This window comes from Lathamus discolor, chromosome 1, assembly GCF_037157495.1.
Source record: "Lathamus discolor isolate bLatDis1 chromosome 1, bLatDis1.hap1, whole genome shotgun sequence".
NCBI lineage: Eukaryota > Metazoa > Chordata > Aves > Psittaciformes > Psittacidae > Lathamus > Lathamus discolor.
The window spans coordinates 67,314,465-67,331,208 of NC_088884.1; the positions used below are offsets into that span (position 1 = coordinate 67,314,465).

The window sequence follows — 16,744 nt, forward strand, 5'->3', positions numbered from 1 at the left end:
AGCATTTAATATAAATAAACCTGCTGCCTGTTTGTTCGGCAACAGGGCTTAATTCGCAGCTCAGCAGACATGCCTGTTGTAGAGGATGCCTGGAAGGGTGCTGGCAGCTATAATTCCTATTTTCCCAGCACCCCCTGTACTGTCAGGCAGAGGTTAGAGCCCCCCAGAGCAGGTACTGCCAGCTTTATTGGATGCCTAGCTTGAGATGCTGACACTCAGTGCTGCTTTTTCAGAGATGACAAACACCAGCAGCTGCTCCATGCTCACTATCTGAGGCTATCAACATTATAAGCTCATCAAAGCAAGCAAAATCAGGAGCTGTAATCACAGCTGTTGCTGTCAATGTCTGAATGCCAAAGCCCACAGAGCACATGGGTGGGAAAGACCTGGGACTGACTTAAGCAACTTTCCCAGCTGCCACCAGACCATACTTCCCCCTCCTGTTCAGAAAGCAGTGACAGGCTCTGGTGGAGCTGTGTTGCAATCTGCACTGCAGAAACTACCAAGTCCAAAGATCAAGGAAAAAGCAGGCGTTCCCACCTTCTTAGGACCTAGTCCCCCAGAATTGCCCTCATACAGTTTAAGAGCAACATGATCTGACATGATAGAAATTTACACAGATGTCTGTTGAGAATACTTTAATTTTGCACATAGGATTTTAAACGTGAAAACAAAGGTGAAGTATTCAAAATAGTCCAGCTTTTGTACATCATGGGGCATAGTATATATCTGGAGTAATTCTCTGAATGCTGCTTTAATGATTGACAGCATTAAACAACATGGCTAGCAGTGATTCTAACACAGTCATTACAGCTAATAAAGATGGCAGCACTGAGTTTTCATGTAGTGTACCCAGCTAACCAAGTATTTCCATTGGGACAGGCTGGTGCTCAGCTACACCTTTAGTGAAGGGGGAAAAATACAAGACCCCAAGTGAGGCAACAGTAGTCACCACATCCCATCATCATACCGATGCCCAGCAGGTCTCCAAGCAATAGCTACTTTGGAGAAACTCTGCCCGGTTTTATTGCTGAGCATGGAGTTACAGGGTACAGAACATGGCCTGAGTCAGCTGGGGTCAGCTGTGCTGGCTGTGTTCCTCTTGCAGCCCTTTGCTCCCCAATCACCCCACCTCCAACCTCCTTGCTGCAGGAGTAGAGCAAGAAATGGAGACGGCCCTGCCACTGTGCAAGCACTGTTCAGCTATTGCTAAAACATTGGTGTGCCATCAACACCGTTTTTGTCACAAATCACACAGCAACATACGGGTGGCTATGACAAAAGCTAACTGCCCCAGCCAGAGCCAGTACAAGGCAGGATCACATCGTTTTCTTGGATAAATTTGGGCTCACACAGTTCACGCTATGCTGAACTTGGGTACAGGCGCTGTAGGCAGGAGGCAAAGAAAGGAACTTTTATGAACATGGAAATTACCAAGCCCAAGTCAGAGATGTAGAGGGTACCTAGATCCCAATAGAGGAGCTCAGTGCATAAGCACTGTTCATATCTGTAATGTTACCACCTGTCATTTGTATCTACTCAGTCAGTAAGAAGATCAAACTACCCAATGGTTTAATGGAAACAACACTCCGACAGGTTTTGGATACAAGCCCCCAGACTACATTGAGTTACTGCATCACATAGCACCCTTGACTGAGACATGAGCACATGAATTACACACAATCTATGTAGGTGATGTCCTGAAGAGAACTGAAATCCATTCAGTGTCACTGTTGGCAGAGTTAAACCTGGACTCCAGATGAAGAGACCTGATATCAGAGGAAGAAAGAATGTAGAAGATAACAGGCTAAAAGAAATACTTATAGTCTGGTATATCTGGAAGTTAAGATACCTGTCCAGAAGCTTTGTATCAAACACAAGTAGAGTACAGAAGATTGTATTGGTGGTATGGACTATTCAGCGATGCAACAGGGCTAAGCTAGAAGGGCAAGAGATAAGGCAGCAGATAATCCTGCTGTCAGATACAACAGAAGGAGATATGTTAGCCTGAAAGGGTGGTTGGTGAATAACGGAAGGAGCCATAGAATCGTAGAATCACAGAGGATCAGACTAGCAAATTGTTAATCTGTGCAAGCAGAAGGCTGGATGATGATCTTTATGGTCCATTTGAATTGTCTGTTGTTGGGTTATTGTCTCTCACTGAAGGCTTGTTCTCCCTTGAGTTATTGTCCTTTCTGCTGTAGGTACTGAGAATTTACACAGATAAAAAATCAATTGTAATTGTCCGGCTTTGTTTGGAAGTAACGTCAGTACACATGGCTTTAAATTCAGTAAGCCCAAATTTAATATCCAGCTTCAGCTGGCGCTTCCTCCCGAGCTTTGTGTCTGGCATTGGCACTGTACAGGAGCCAAGGAATTCCATCCCTTCCTCATCTACATACTGAGCATCCTGCTTTTCTGTACAATAGAAAGAAAACTTTGCTTGTGTTTGATCTGGTTCTACTGGATGGAAATAATACTGGACATCTTCATTTATATTCACTGACTCATCAATTCCAACCAATTTATGGAAGAGATCTGTACAATAGATATAGCCATCCTTTTCTGAGATCCTTTTTTTGCTGCAGTCATGGATAGCAGCATTGAATTCCTGAGCTACTGCTATGCCATATGTCTGAGCACTGACTCTTGAGGCAATTATGCATGGATTGACTCCAAATAAAACAGCCCCTTTCACAATGGCCACTTGGGCATCCAAAGGACAAAGGATATGATACCCCTTACTAAAGGCCTCACTGATCTCATCTTTCAAGATGATGCTAGATGAAAAGCCTCCTACAAGCAAAATGTACTGGACCTTGGCCATCTCAGGCTTGTCAAGGATTACCCTCAAAGTATGAATGATATTTCTGATACTGTAATTAAAAAAGGTCTTCATTTTTTCATACGTAATCATGAATACCCCATCACACCACACAACTCCATTGTGCTTTTTGAAGAAGTGGGAGATGTTCTTCTTGCTCTCTGCCAGTTTGGTCAGGTTGTAGTAGCAACGTATGTAGACATCCTCTCTGCTAGCAGAGCATTTCTGTAGACCAAAGCTGTACATCATATGTTGTAATTCAGTAGGGTATTTCTCTTCATATTCATTCCATACACCATCATCAAATATTTCCCTGAGGAAATCAATGAAGTTTTGATCCACTCTGTTGCCTCCCCATCCACCTCCAGATGCCTTGTGTAATTCCTTCAGGTAATGGTTTTCTTGGATCTCATGCACCGTGATGTCTATTGTGCCACCTACACACACACACACAAACACAAATGAACTTAGCTGTTTTCTTTAAAGTACACGAGGTCCTTACTTTCCACTGAATATAACGTTACCTTCTGAACTCCTGGTTCACAAGGGTACTTTTCTGTCACTTTCTTTTCTTGCCCTCACTCCTCCACTAGTGCTTGCACACCTCTAGATTTCCTAAATTTATGCACCTCTCTTTACAAGCCTGCTCTCTCAGGGTTCCTGTAGTAATTGCCGATGAGTTGCTCCCTGCACAAATTCATCTCCTTTCTGATCACAAAAGAGGACTGGCCTCCTCACGCAGATAGTCGACTCCTGCCTTTTGATATAAAAGTTCTAAATTAAGATGAGCAGCAGCGCTGAGTCTCTCAGAGACTTGCGGGCCCCTGAAAGACTTTTCAGTATTTGCTCACAATCACCAGACTGCTCTTGGCAGGAAATACCTGTCACAGCAAAAAACATCTCACATAGGAAACTAGAGAAATTACTAAGAGGTGCTTCACCATGATTTATTCTACAGGGCCCACTAGTTATCTCTTTGCTCTGTTCACTGGGTGCTGCAGATGCTCCTACAGAGCAAGCTGTGAGCTCAGGCAATAAAAAAGAGCATGTGGGTATGCACTGGTGCCTGACACTCGGACATGGTGCAGACTCATCTGGCTCTTGCTCTGACTGTCTGGCCTGAAGTGCATGACAGCATGAGACACTCAGTGACTTCCATTTGCCATGTGTCGCGCCTTTAGGAGTCCTTCCCTTTTCTCCCATTTTTCTGCCCAGCCATAGGATGTCATTAAGTGAGAAATAAAAAGAAAAACCCCATGACAAGCACAGCAGTGAAGTCCAAGCTCTGGGACTGCACTGTAGACCTTTGGGGACAATGCAAAAGAGCCACGCTCCATGCCCAGCAAAGACGGCACCTGGTAAACAAGGAAAATTTTACCTCCACAGTCAACAACAATATACTGGATCCCAGGGGAGTCTTCAAACTTCTTCTTGTCACTGCTGGTTGTCAGAAACCCTTCCTGTGGAAGCTGTTTGCACCACAGTGATGCAGCCTCTGATTCTAAGGCAATGATCAGCTTTTCAGAGATCATGTCAGAGATAAGTCCTGCCTAAAATCACAAGAGAGAGGTGTCAGTTCAAGGAAAGGTGGTGAGATCACCACTGCACAAATATCACCTGCTAAGGAGGCTGTTGTCACCCCAGGAGCCCACGCTAGGGTGATAGCTCTGGCACTGGTGATCTCCGTGGGGCTCATTTCTACACGGTGGTAAGGGGGAAAAGGCAGAGCAATTGGTACGTCAGTCTGGGACATCCTCTCCCACACCACTCCCAACATGGGAGATTTCTCTCCCTGATCAACTGAAATTTTAAATGCAGGTTGTTTGAATGTTGAGGAGCGCCTCTGCCACAACGGGCAAAGAAATCTGCAAAGATAATTCAGGCAAGTAGGATAACCCCTGCTTTTACCTCTTTTGCCGCCAGCCGCATGAACTGCCTGGCAGCAGCACTCCATATGGCCGGGACAGTAATGACCCAGGTGATCTCCTCCTTGCTGCAGACGGTTTCTGAAGAAGCCTCTTGGATGGTGTTCAGGGCATGTTCCTTCAGGTAGTGCAGGCTTTCAGAAAAGACCTTCAGGGCAGGAAGCATCTTTCCATTGCTGGCTTTCAGCCCCATGTCAGATGTGACTTTCTACAAGAAAAGCCTTAGGGTCACCCATTGCAGTCTCAGGACAGACCTGTCCCCTTCACACTGAGCACTGAACAACATATGGCACAGAAAGACAGCCTGTCTCCAAATCTGAGTAAACTCCCAGCAATACCTTCAGTATTGTGGGTAAGTGCAGTTTAATTGACGCCGGTCAGCTACCAAACCGCTTATCCACAACATCTGTGGTTCAGCAGGCAAAATACGAACGTGGTTGATAAGTCAGCTGTTTTTCATAGGGCAAGTTTTGTACAAACCCTGTAGATCCTCCTGAAGAGCTAGCGTGGAAAGCTGTATTTTCTATGTGACACTACCATATACATTTCCCTCACATTTGTATAGAGACTTCAGAGCTCTCTGGTTGTACCTATACTTCTGTGTATGGCGTTAACAAAATATATGCTGGACAAATACGTAGACAAATAACCCTCTGGTCTGACACAGTTTCTGTTGTGTCCTCTTGGTTTACATGTACTCCGAGGTGTATCTGAAGCTTGAGGCAGGTGGCTGCTCTGACACTTTTATTCTCTCTCATGAGACCAAAACTCACTCCATCAGTCCCTGGTTGCTTGCTCTGTCTAGAAAGAATGGGAATTGTTGCCTGTGTCCAAAGAAATTATGGGAGCCAACCTTCACTGCATGCCTGCACTGCACGTGCACGTCTTTGTTTTGCTTCAGCAGCCAGAAAAGGTGGCCCTAAATCACAAGCTTTATCAACTAGATAATCAGCTCCAGTAACCTGGGATTCTTTACAGTCAATGGAGAAAAGCAGGCAAGTCCAGGTGCTACCTGTTTCAAATGAGACACAGCCAGGAAAGGTGAGGTGAATTCTGTTCTGTAAGTGCAGCCACTGTAGAGAAAAGGAATCTATATCTATTTTTACTTACAACTTCATTTCCTGTCACTGTTCCTGGCTCAGTTAGCAGGTGATGTAAGGAAGCTGTCCACAGACACTTTCTATGGAGATTCAGAAATAAATAGGTATGCATCTGGGAACCGGTGCTTCCCTTTCTTGTTGCTGAGCCCTTCTAGTGGTTTCCCAGAGAGGCTGTAGAATCTTCATCCTTGGAGATATTCAAAAGCTGGCCAGATCATAGTCCTGAGCAACCAGCTCTAGGTGGCCCCGCTTGAGCAGGGGGATTGGAGAAGGTGACCTCCAGGGGTCCTTTCCAACCTCAACCATTCTCTGATTCTGTAGTGAAATTTCACTTAACCATTTTCTCCTTGGGTGCAGAGAAATGGGGTTGAAGTAAAATGTCTCTCCAGCCCCCTCCGAAAGTGAATGAGAACCCACCACTCCACAGGTGACACTGTGGCAGACCACATCATTCCCAGCTTTCCTGGGGAGGAAGTCTTCACAGAGGCCTCCCACCCACTGTGGCATCCAGTTCAACACTCAGTGCTTAGCACTGGGGGATGCTAAAGAGCAGACACAAGACTTTATCTGGGGCTGTCCCAGGGGCTGTCCCTGTGCTGTGGGTTATTCTGAGCTTTGGGAAGCCCTGTGGTACCCTGGCTCACAGACAAGGAGGCCCTAAGGTAGCCTAATGTCTGACTGAACAAGCAAACCCGGAAGAAGCTGTGAACAGTTTTGAACTGGCACAGAGCCTTCAGAGAGCAATGACAGCCACTACTTGAAGTGGCTATCACACATGCTGGAAGGGCAGCCAGCCACCCTTAAATCAGCTTCATCATACCATTTCAGGGGAAGAAGAGACAAGCTAGGAGGAGGTAGCTCGCCACCTCAGTCCTTGACAGGGAACAAGTGAAGTTCCCTGTAATTCGAGTGAGGTGGGCAATTTCAGGATCACCATAAGGACTCTTCCATGGTGATCCTGAAATCGCCCATCTCACTTGAATTACAGGAAACTTCACTTGTTCCCTGTCAAGGACTGAGGTAGGGAGCCCCCAGAAGGTGGCTAGTTTCTCTGCCAAGCTCTGGAGCAGGGCAGCTTTTTGATAGAAACAAATATTTGGCTTCACTGAAGTGTGCAGTTAGGTTTTATTATCTTTAGACAAAGAACAGCATTATAAAGGAAGGGCCCATGAAGCCTTTGTCTAATTAAGAAAATAATTTCTTCAGTTCCCCAAAATACTCTTTGATTTCTGCTCATTCATCCTCATCATCCAGATTTACTCAGCCTTTTTCCACCAATTTCTTTAACCCCCCTCCTCAATAAATCAATAGCTCTGATCCCCATTAGAAGTAACTGTTCCTTCCACCTACTGTGTTGTACAGCTTCATCTTGAAGTTCTGGAAGAAGTACCAGCTGTCAGCTTCACTGGGGGGCAGGTTCTTGTACTTCATTACAGCATCATAGCCAAACTTCTTGAACTCCTTCTTGTGGTTGAACAAGATGCACGTGGGTGTCTTTGGGGTCTTGAACCCATACTCTGCTCCCCAGTACACCTGCCGGATTTGGTCTGCACCTGAAGCAAGGGAAAAACAGTACCCACTGAAGGTAGTGCCAAAATCTATTGCAATGACGAAGACTGACTTGCTAGTCATGACCGATGGCAGTGCAGATGTGCGCAGCTCAGGGAGCTATAGAGGAATGAACTGTTAGGACTGGAATGAAACTGAAACTGCCCTGTATAACACTGGAGGATGATGCCTTCCTCCCCTGCCTCTATTGGCTGGTGAGAGACGTAATACTAGAAACAATGTAAGGAAATAGTGCCTTTTCCTGTAAAGAAGGGAGGGCTTGTTTCCATTATTCAGAGCAGAAAAGTCCTGTTGTGAAAGCGAGCAGCTGCCTGCCACTTGCGGTATACTCCTGCTCTGCTGGCAGCACAGTCCCCTGTGCTGCCACTCGTTTCAGCAAACATTTTTTGCTGCCGTAAAGTCATGGAGACCCCGGATTCATACGACAGCAGAATAGAGGTATCTAAAGGACTGCATATGGATGCTGATCCTGGAGAGAGGACCGTAGAAGTCAGCAGGTATGTTGCACGGGGAGTGTCTGTCTCTGGCTAAACTTATCGAGTTTTACTGTAATAGGTCTGAATGTTTCTACAAAGTCCCTTTGGGGGTTGCGACGAAGGACTGCAAATATTTGCTGACTAAAACATTTCAGTAAAAACTGTTTTCTATTTCTTATCCATCACAGGGATGGCTAATTTCCTCAAATTCAGTTGAAGTTCAGCTTCAAAGGGTGAGGCAGATTTTGAATGGGTGCAAGAGCAAGAGAAATTGGAAAGAACAGTATAAATAGTGTAACAGATCCTGCACTTTGGGGATGTGGTTTCTGAGCTGTTCAGTTTTGCAGGCAAACATTAACATAAATGTGAATCTTATACCAAATTGCTGAGCTGGAGCAAAAAAGAAAAAAAAAAAAAAAGAGTCCTCAGCGAAAGACTGGAAATGGACTGGAAAGGAATCAATCCAGGTAAACAAAACCAAAAGCAGTTTCAGTGAAAGAGGAGAGGGGAGGTGCTAAAAGGGCAGGACAGTCCCTTGCAGCAGCCCTACAAACTTGGATCAGCATAAACTGATGATGAAGCCTCACGCTTAGGCTTTCTCTGACATTGCCGGGTTGCAGGAGAGAGTTTGCTGGCTGTACTCTGCCTACGTCTGAGCTGCAGGAGCATCTCAACCTGGAGCTGTCTCTGCAATAATAGTTGATGTTTGTTATCCTCCTCAGGGAACAGGATGCAGAGCACCTGTAGAAATAAAAAAATACCTTGAGAACACAGCTTTGTTCTCTATTAAAAAGACCCCACACCCACACATGGCAAAGTCGGTTTTAACAGAACAGCCACCTGCATTTGCTGTTCCCCACACTTTGCAGGTCTGGGCTGAGTTTGTTCTTCAGAAGTTTTTCCTGTGTATCACCCACTTCATCCAGCTCTAATGATTGCTCAAACCCTCCATCTATTTTTGGTAAACCCTGGCCTGGGCAGTCCTCTGAACTGCCTCATCTAGGGGAGTGCTAGCTCATTTGTGTGAAGACTGCATTCAGGCGTGTGCTGGGCCATCCTGCGCACTGAAGCCTCTATCCTGACTCTGGTCTATTTGGTAGCATGGACGTAGCCATGAAGCCTCCGCTCATGGGGCTGTCATTTAAAAGGTACCTGTTCAAAGTATGTGAACTTTTTTCCCTTCATTTGAAGAATTCCCTTTTCTTTTTGCATCAGACAAACATATGACACCTCGTTGCAGCCATCAGCCTATGAAAACAGGATTCCAGCGCCGGAGATCTCATATTATGAAATTAATCGAAGACTGATGTGGCTAGAAGAACAAGCAGTGTGAGTCCAGTGACCAGAAATTACAATGTTTAGCAAGGCCCCTAATGATCAGCTTAGTTGGTGTATGTTAGGACAGGTTGAACAGAAGATTACAAATAAGCCAGACCCAAGGAGGGCTCTGAGCAAGCAATAAATTTTTCAGGGCTATATAGGGAACCCAGAGACAATTTAGAGAAGCTGTTCCATCTGTACCATGTAACATGCAGATTTTACACTTTCAGAGTATTTTATTTACGCTATTGATACTGAATCATAAACCACCCACCTGGCAAAGGACAGCCTAGAGAAATTTTGGTCTCTAGACTTTTTTCCTTATGGGTTGATCAGGAATTGGAGGGAGGAATGCTTGTGCATTTCTTAGGACTTTAATGGATAATTGCCTACTGACCGGATATGGTTTATTATTTCTTTCTTCCCCTGCTGGATGGACGGACAGGAAGAAAGCGGCCTGGTCTAACTCTGTTGAAACTCGACTGGAGTCACTGGAAAGGTACCATAGGTTACGTGATTCTTCATATTAAAAATATAGATAAGAGAGAAAATCATAAATGCTTCTGCCACTGTCACTGAAACATACTCAAGCCTTGCTTATCACAGCACTGTCCCGCAGGACAGCCAAATTTTCATTCTCCTGTTTGACTGCATTTTCACGGCCAGGAATGAGCTGCCTCTGAAACATGTTTGTCTTGGCGTGCAGATTATGCTACAGGACCAGGGCACATGACATGAAAACATGTCATGTTGTTACATGAACTTTCATTTCCATGCAAATACTTCTCTGAATATGTAATGGCTGCCTTAACAACAGCAGCCCTCAATATAAAGGCATCCAGCCTAACACAGAATGAAGAATTGGTAAAAGCAGCTCTGAGGACAGTGAGTAGAAGTGCAGAGACCCTCTTAATGAACTAGGCAAGCACTGAGGGAAGACATAGTGTCAGAAAAACTGGCAAGAAGGATGGAAATTGTTAATCAGTAGGAAAGAAAAGGAAATAGTAGCCTAATGGAAGGCTTCTTGGGGATTAAATGCAAATATAAATCATTCTCGGTGCCTAAGGCCAGGAGGGAATAAACTTGAAATACTATAGCTGGATGTCCACACACTTCCTGGGCAGTTCTGTGGAGAAGACGCTTTCTTGTTGGGATTTCCATGAAGACAGGCTGTGGTATTTTAGTTTCTGATCACAGCTGAAGTATCTGTGGGGTCATCAAGGGTTTGCAGGTATGCAGTCATTGATAGCCTGATAAAATACTCAGACTTTCTGAAGCCTTGGAGCTTTCTTCCGGAGTAGCTCAAGTTTGTGACTTGGTCTGATGTAAGGCAAAGGTTCCCAGACACTACACCTAGGCCCAAATGATGACCACGCTCAGTCACTTGTGTCCCGGAGTTTGTTTGCCTAATTACAGAAGGCTGTCAGGAAGCCAGTCTAGATGCAGATTACACCTGTCAAATTCATTCCTGGTTTGTTCTCAGGTCTCGCTCCTTAACATAGATTGTTTTCTTCCATCTCAAGGCAGCTTAATGCACCTGTTGATTACAACATACAGAAGATTAGCAGTGATTCTCATCCTTACCAGCAGGAATACAGGAACTATCAGGAGTGAGTATTGGTTTTGCTGAATTTCCTCTTCTCAGTGTTGTCCTTTCAGTTACAGCCAGTCATCTTCCTCCACTATCCGCAATACTTCTACCACCTCCAAATGCAGACAAGCTCTGAACACAATATTTCTTTGTGCAGTAATAAAGGTAATTTCATTAAGACCGGAAACTTCACTGGATAATTCACAAAATCAGAATATTAATATAAGATGGTATTGCTAACTCTGAAAGGAGGAAAAAGAAACATGGAACAAGTGGTCTCCTTTATATTCGGGCTGCATGTACTTGTTCTGAGATCTATAATACAGAAGGCACAACCTCTAAAAACCTCTGGTGAATAATAAGTAGCAAAGTATTTCTAGCACTCACACTTTTAGAGCGTAAGTCTGCAACAAACCTAGAGTCATCATGTAGGGAGGACTTTTCTAAGCTCTAATAGTATCACCAAAATAGCAGGCATTGGAAACGGAAATGGGAGAATTTCACCCACTAGAGGAATTGACGTTACCCAGACATGCATGTAGAAAAGAATCGAGGAGAACAGAACTGTCTGGAGGGTTTGAGACGTTTGTTGGGAACACTTTGATGTTGAAGATGGAGAAAGCAAGTAGAGGAAAGACAAAAATAGATTTTAACAAGTGGAGAACACTTGTGTTTTCTTCAAGCCTTCAACCTCCAAACCTCACAACCCCATTTCCCTTTCTTCTGATGTAAATAGCTTTCCCTTGATTTGAGTATAAATCCTAGGTGGGGGCTTTCAGGGGTGCTTGTTAGGCTCTCCTGGAGTTTTTCCTGGGTGCTCTGTGCTTTCCCACCACAGCTGTTTTTCCAGAATTCAGACTATTCAGTAGGAGCAAGTTCACAGTTGTCCCAGTGTCCAAGCACAGATAAAGAGATCTCACAAAAGAAATCTGTTTCAGAGCATTTTCTGAAGAGGTCACCCAAAAAGACCTGGTAAAAGAGAATGAGAAGCTGAAAAAGAAGGTCACAGAGCTAGAGAAAAGGTAAGGTATTTATTCAGATTTCTGATGCAATGTGCTTCTACACTGAAAAGCCACATACTTCTTGCTTCATCCAGTCCTTAGGGACTCTTTGTTTCTAACTAGACACCCTAGACTCCTTCTCCCCAGATTTTCAACCTGCTGTCGCCTCTTTCTAACTGGAAGATGGCCTGGGTTGTTCTGGAAAGGGAAGGAGACATTCCCAGGGTGAATTCGTAATATAAAAGATATCAGCCTACAATGACAGAGTCAAAATGCTGCTCTTTGATCACATTCCACTTTGATCATGTAAAACTGAGGTAAGAAAGGACTGTTTCCCACACGAAAGGTGATTGCTAGCTACATAATATAGTTGTGAAGCACACTGTAGAAAACACAGGACTCATGAAATAAATTCATAACATGCTGTAAAATAATTATGCTTACTCATTATTACTCTTGTTGTAGCTAAGTGTTTAATATCCTTCTTGCCCTAGAAACAAAGAGCTCTTGTCTAAAGTGATAGGCAGGCACAAGCAGTCTGAGAACATGAATGATGGTTCGCGTCTGTCTGCTGTGCTGTACGCGTATGATTTGCTCAAGCTACATGACTGGGAAAAATTAAGGCAAAACATTACCAGTTTGACAAATAAAGATGGCAGCAGCATGATTAAGGTATGATTATGTCCATTTTCTCAATCTATCAGATCAATATGGTGTAGCCAGTATAGCAGACTCTGAGTATTAGTATTTTTGTATCAGACGGGGGTTGAGGGCTAAGTTTGTGTCTCTGATTTCCCAGTCCGGCAGGGCCTGTGTAATGCTGTAGAGAGCAAACTGACAGTGACCTGCTTCTGCCTGACTTTCAGAAGGGCATATTCAAATCCCAGTCACAGATCTCTCCCATGTTAAGCACAAATGAGAAAACACAGTTCAGTTTCCTTATGGGTAATGCATTAAGTACTAGATGGGAGACCTCATTCTGATGTCTGACCCACTTGGTCTGATGGTGGGGGTATCTGAAGGAAAATACCAAAATGGTATATCTTAAAGGATGAGACTGAGACGAGGTGTTATTAGCATTGTTTGTGGTGATAAGGCCCCACAGATGCTGAAAATGGGCTTCAACAGGCTAACAGTTTGATGAAACAGTTTATTTACCAGGTATTGAATACGTATTTCAACCAGTTAGTGGCCCTACTATTTACTCTACTGCAGATGTGGTTTCAGCACATGCTTTCCACACTACACTTCTCTTTTCACTGTGACTGATGCTGTAATCAGCTGTTGTCTTTGCACTGCAGAAGCTGTTTGCTGCCTGTGAGACACATATCCAGGAGACAATAGCCAAAGTAAATGAAATTCTTAGCATTACACCTTTGGATGATGTTATGACCAACAGCGACCAGGTATTTCATGTTTCTGTATAACTGCACCTACGCAGTGGGATAAAAGGGTTATCTGCATACACCATTCATTTAGAACTTAGCTTCTGCTAGGGACACTGCTTAAAATATATCAGCAATGACAGCTGAGAGGGATGAGGGTATGGAAAGCTGAGCTCCAGCAACCCTAAGTATGAGGTCAGCAATGGATAAAACAGGTATTTCTCTTCAAGAGGTAAGCTATTCCTGCGAGGAGCAGGGAGCTGGACTCTATCCTTGTGGGTCCCTTCCGGCTTGAGATTCTATGATTCTGTGTCCCACAGTAGACATACACACGCTACATGTCTGAATTTTCCAGCTGGCCAAGGCACATGTATGAGTGCAGAAAGCATTTTCCAGCCAAGTGTTGCTTTAATGGGACCTTCCTCCAAAGCTTGAAATGAATGACTTCATTGCTGATTGGCACAATCTGAGAAACAAAGATTCCCGGTGCTCAAGGACTGCACTGCTGGCTATGCCACATGCTAACAGTCTGCTTTGTGCTGTGCTTGCTTTGTAGGTGATGATGCATGATTTAAGAAATATCCTCAGGCATTCCCACTACAAAAAGCAACTAGAGTTTTACAGCAAAATTGTCATGGTGAGTAAAGACACAGACTGGGAATAGTGGCAGTGGTTCAATTTTATGGGATGTCTCTGCAGCTTGGTATTTAAAAAAAAAAAGACAATGGAGGTGTCCCTTCTGCTTGGGGTTGTTTACCACCTGTAAACAACTGGGTGAGGGTCTTCCAGCTCATATACCTCCAAAATATTCTCAGACCCATGCATACATGTAACCTTGTACGGAAGATACAGAGCTACACTGGGAGCAGTGGGGAACAGCAGGACAACACCCTTACCAACATGGCACAATCCTGCTGAACCCAAGCAAGGTGCAAAGAGCAGGACCGGTGGCGGTGATCAGGATCAGCCACAGCCCAGTGATAACTGGGCAAACACACAGTGACCGTAGAGGTCAAGTCCAAGCTGGGAAGTCAGTCTGTGGGGTTAGGGTCAGCCAAGCTGGGCACAAGCATCCTAATATCACAGCTTGGGCAAACACCCAGCTACCACTGAGTTTAAATCAGCTCCTGGGACAAGTGGTGGAGTATCTGTGGTTGGAGATAAGGCTTCTCATAGCTTCTTTTCACACCACCCTTTCTGCCAGTTTAGCTCTTTGCAGATCTCTCTATGAGCAAACAGAGATAGCTGCTGGATGCCAGAACAGTCTTTTAAGTAACGTTTGGACCTCTGCTTGCCCCACTCAAACAGTACCATCATCTTTGACAAAGCAAGTTCTTCAGTGCTAAGTTTATGGAGAGCAGCTACAGAACAAGAGCAGGGAGGCAGTGTAACATTACATCAACATAACATTACAAAGCTTTGTAAACTGTTCTCACTTGATTTTTCAGCAAGCTGGCATTGCCCCAAGAACCGAAACTGAAAGGGTGTTCACACTGAAGTGCTGCCAACTTTATTGTTTGCTGTTTCTTCAGAACCCACCGGTTAAAGCTGAGTGGAAAACACAGGGAAACTTAATACATTTAGAGCACATCAGTTGGAAAGAAGCGACAAACTGGAGAAACCCAGCGGTACTGTGGCCCATAATGAAACAGGGGGAAGAAGTCGTCGCGAAAGGTGTAGTCTGGGATTAAAAGTAGCATGACTTCAGTCAAGCTACTCATTTACATGACCACAAGATGAAACAGCTGCTGCACAATATGCTACTTTTCTTTCTCCTGTGAACTGCCTGCTTTTCAGAGTTAGTAAGTTAGATGCTCAGGGCTTGGGGCTCCTAGGATAAATCATTACTTGCAAACTTATTAAAAATTGAAAATGCTTGTGTCAGTCGCATACGTATACTTCATGTAACATTTCTTTTTTGCTGCCTCTTAAGCAGCATTTGTGTGGAAAGAGAATCTGTATTTCTAGCCTACCTTACCTGCTCTTCACAAATGCTTATGACACTGTCAGGTAACAGGCAGGATCTCAGCCACCTCACTTGCCTCCTTACCAACAGCCAGTAGTAGGACCAATGCTTTGCGGGACCCCTAACAGCAGTGATATCTCTGCCCTCCCCTGCTTCCTACAGCAGGTGCACAAACTGTAGGCTCATGTTTTCTGCTTCAGCAGCGAGGCTGAAGATGGCCTGTTGGGAAGCAGGCATCCTTCTTGAGTCAAAATGTCCTTACCTGAAAAATAGATGAAGGCACTAAAAGACAAGGTTCACAAAGGCTATAATGGGCTTTCAGAAGGCAGGCATGCATAGGTATGTGTACCCAGGCACAGACACTGAGGCCCACTCTTACATGCCAAAAGGCCACTTATCTTAACACAAATGCCTCCTGCCGGTTAGTACTCAGCTGCTTTCCCATGTCCGCACAGTTTACCCTTCAGCTCGTACCTGCCACAGCTCTTGATCAAAGTGCTCTGAAAGCTTTATTTCACAGCATAAGGGGGTTGCAATAGGGCAAAAGTATGCTTATGTGCTCATGTAACAAAATATTCAGTGAGAATCTTGAGATCTGCCAAATATAATAGACTGGAAATCCTGCTATGTGCCTGATGTGTCCTTTCCTGCAGCTCTGCTTTCTAGTCCATCAGTTTCCTTGGCTACACAACCCTCCTGGCATTTTCTCAAGGGTGCCTAGAAAGAAAGGCAAATTGCTGTGCAGCTCTCTGGAATCTCTCAGGAATCCACTATTCCATGAGCATATTTCAGGTCACTGACAACAGAATCACAGACCTGTTAAGGTTGGAAGGGACCTCTGGAGATCATCCAGTCCAACCCCCTTGCCAAGGCAGGGCCACCCAGAGCAGGTTACACAGGAATGTGTCCAGGTGGGTTTTGAACGTCTCCAAAGAAGGAAGCACCAGCTGGGATCCAGCTATGTGCAAAGAAATTGGCTTTTACAAAACCAGAGTATTCTGAGAAACTGGCTGCAGAAGACCTTTGCTGGAAATATTTATTAGGGAATAGAGCAGATGAATTAAAATTACATATGCCCCGTATTTCCTACAACTTCCTCAAAAAGAAAGAACCACAACAGTTAGTTTTTCATACCTTGTAAAGTGTTGCAGACTAAGGTGTTGCAGACTAAGTGGGCAGACTAAGCTGGACACTTCATCTTGCCAGGTAAATGACAGGGCAGTTGTCCAGTACCAGCAAGTAGGAGCTTCAGCATGACCCTGAGCCAAATGCCATGTTATTATATAGGTTTAATAGCACGTGTATGCAAGCTGCCATGCTCTATTTGTTACCTGCTTAGAAATTTTGTTAGCACTTTGGAGCAATCAACAAAACACTGTTGCTCTAGACAGGTCACTGGGTGCAAGCACAATGGTTGTGGCTGCTGCTGCTGGCTGTCCTGAGTTAGCCTGAAACCTCCAAACAAGAATGTCCCTGAGGAACCGGCTGAGTCACATACATACATCCTGCCTTCCTCCATGTTGTACACGATACAATCATGAAATAATCCAGAGCTGTCTTCCCTTCGTTCTTTGGCTCTATACCATC

The 16,744-nt window shown here is 44.5% G+C and overlaps 2 protein-coding genes across 4 annotated transcripts; one reads left to right on the forward strand and one right to left on the reverse strand.

The window, feature by feature from the left end:
* Positions 1 to 623: 623 nt before the first annotated feature.
* LOC136013158 (heat shock 70 kDa protein 12B-like) lies at positions 624 to 10,700 on the reverse strand. Of its 3 annotated transcripts, XM_065676618.1 has the most exons (6): positions 9,047 to 10,700; positions 8,482 to 8,581; positions 7,200 to 7,402; positions 4,733 to 4,957; positions 4,203 to 4,374; positions 624 to 3,261 (listed from the first exon to the last, which is right to left on the reverse strand). In XM_065676618.1, exons 1-6 carry the CDS (start codon positions 9,104 to 9,106, stop codon positions 2,216 to 2,218), a joined length of 1,806 nt encoding a protein of 601 aa, XP_065532690.1. In that variant the 5' UTR covers positions 9,107 to 10,700; the 3' UTR covers positions 624 to 2,215. The 3 variants fall into 3 exon arrangements, with proteins under 3 accessions (XP_065532690.1, XP_065532708.1, XP_065532700.1); XM_065676636.1 differs by lacking the exon at positions 9,047 to 10,700 and having other exon boundaries at positions 8,500 to 8,690; XM_065676628.1 differs by lacking the exons at positions 8,482 to 8,581; positions 9,047 to 10,700 and having other exon boundaries at positions 7,200 to 7,812.
* Positions 7,634 to 15,781, forward strand: LOC136013169 (uncharacterized). The gene is made up of 9 exons (XM_065676646.1): positions 7,634 to 7,915; positions 9,110 to 9,223; positions 9,660 to 9,713; positions 10,738 to 10,824; positions 11,744 to 11,827; positions 12,301 to 12,478; positions 13,108 to 13,212; positions 13,748 to 13,828; positions 14,640 to 15,781. The coding sequence occupies exons 1-9, from the start codon at positions 7,821 to 7,823 to the stop codon at positions 14,880 to 14,882; spliced, it is 1,041 nt and encodes a 346-aa protein (XP_065532718.1). The 5' UTR covers positions 7,634 to 7,820; the 3' UTR covers positions 14,883 to 15,781.
* The last annotated feature ends 963 nt before the right edge of the window (positions 15,782 to 16,744 follow it).

Coding starts and splice junctions, on each gene's coding strand:
- LOC136013158 (XM_065676618.1), bottom strand. CDS start 9,106: ATGCAAAAAGAAAAGGGAATTCTTCAAATGAAGGGAAAAAAGTTCACA. Junction 8,582..9,046: donor AGTTCACATACTTTGAACAG/GTACCTTTTAAA, acceptor CTATTATTGCAG/AGACAGCTCCAGGTTGAGAT. Junction 3,262..4,202: donor TATTGTTGTTGACTGTGGAG/GTAAAATTTTCC, acceptor GTGTGTGTGTAG/GTGGCACAATAGACATCACG.
- LOC136013169 (XM_065676646.1), top strand. CDS start 7,821: ATGGAGACCCCGGATTCATACGACAGCAGAATAGAGGTATCTAAAGGA. Junction 10,825..11,743: donor GAATACAGGAACTATCAGGA/GTGAGTATTGGT, acceptor AATCTGTTTCAG/AGCATTTTCTGAAGAGGTCA. Junction 13,829..14,639: donor TTTACAGCAAAATTGTCATG/GTGAGTAAAGAC, acceptor TTGATTTTTCAG/CAAGCTGGCATTGCCCCAAG.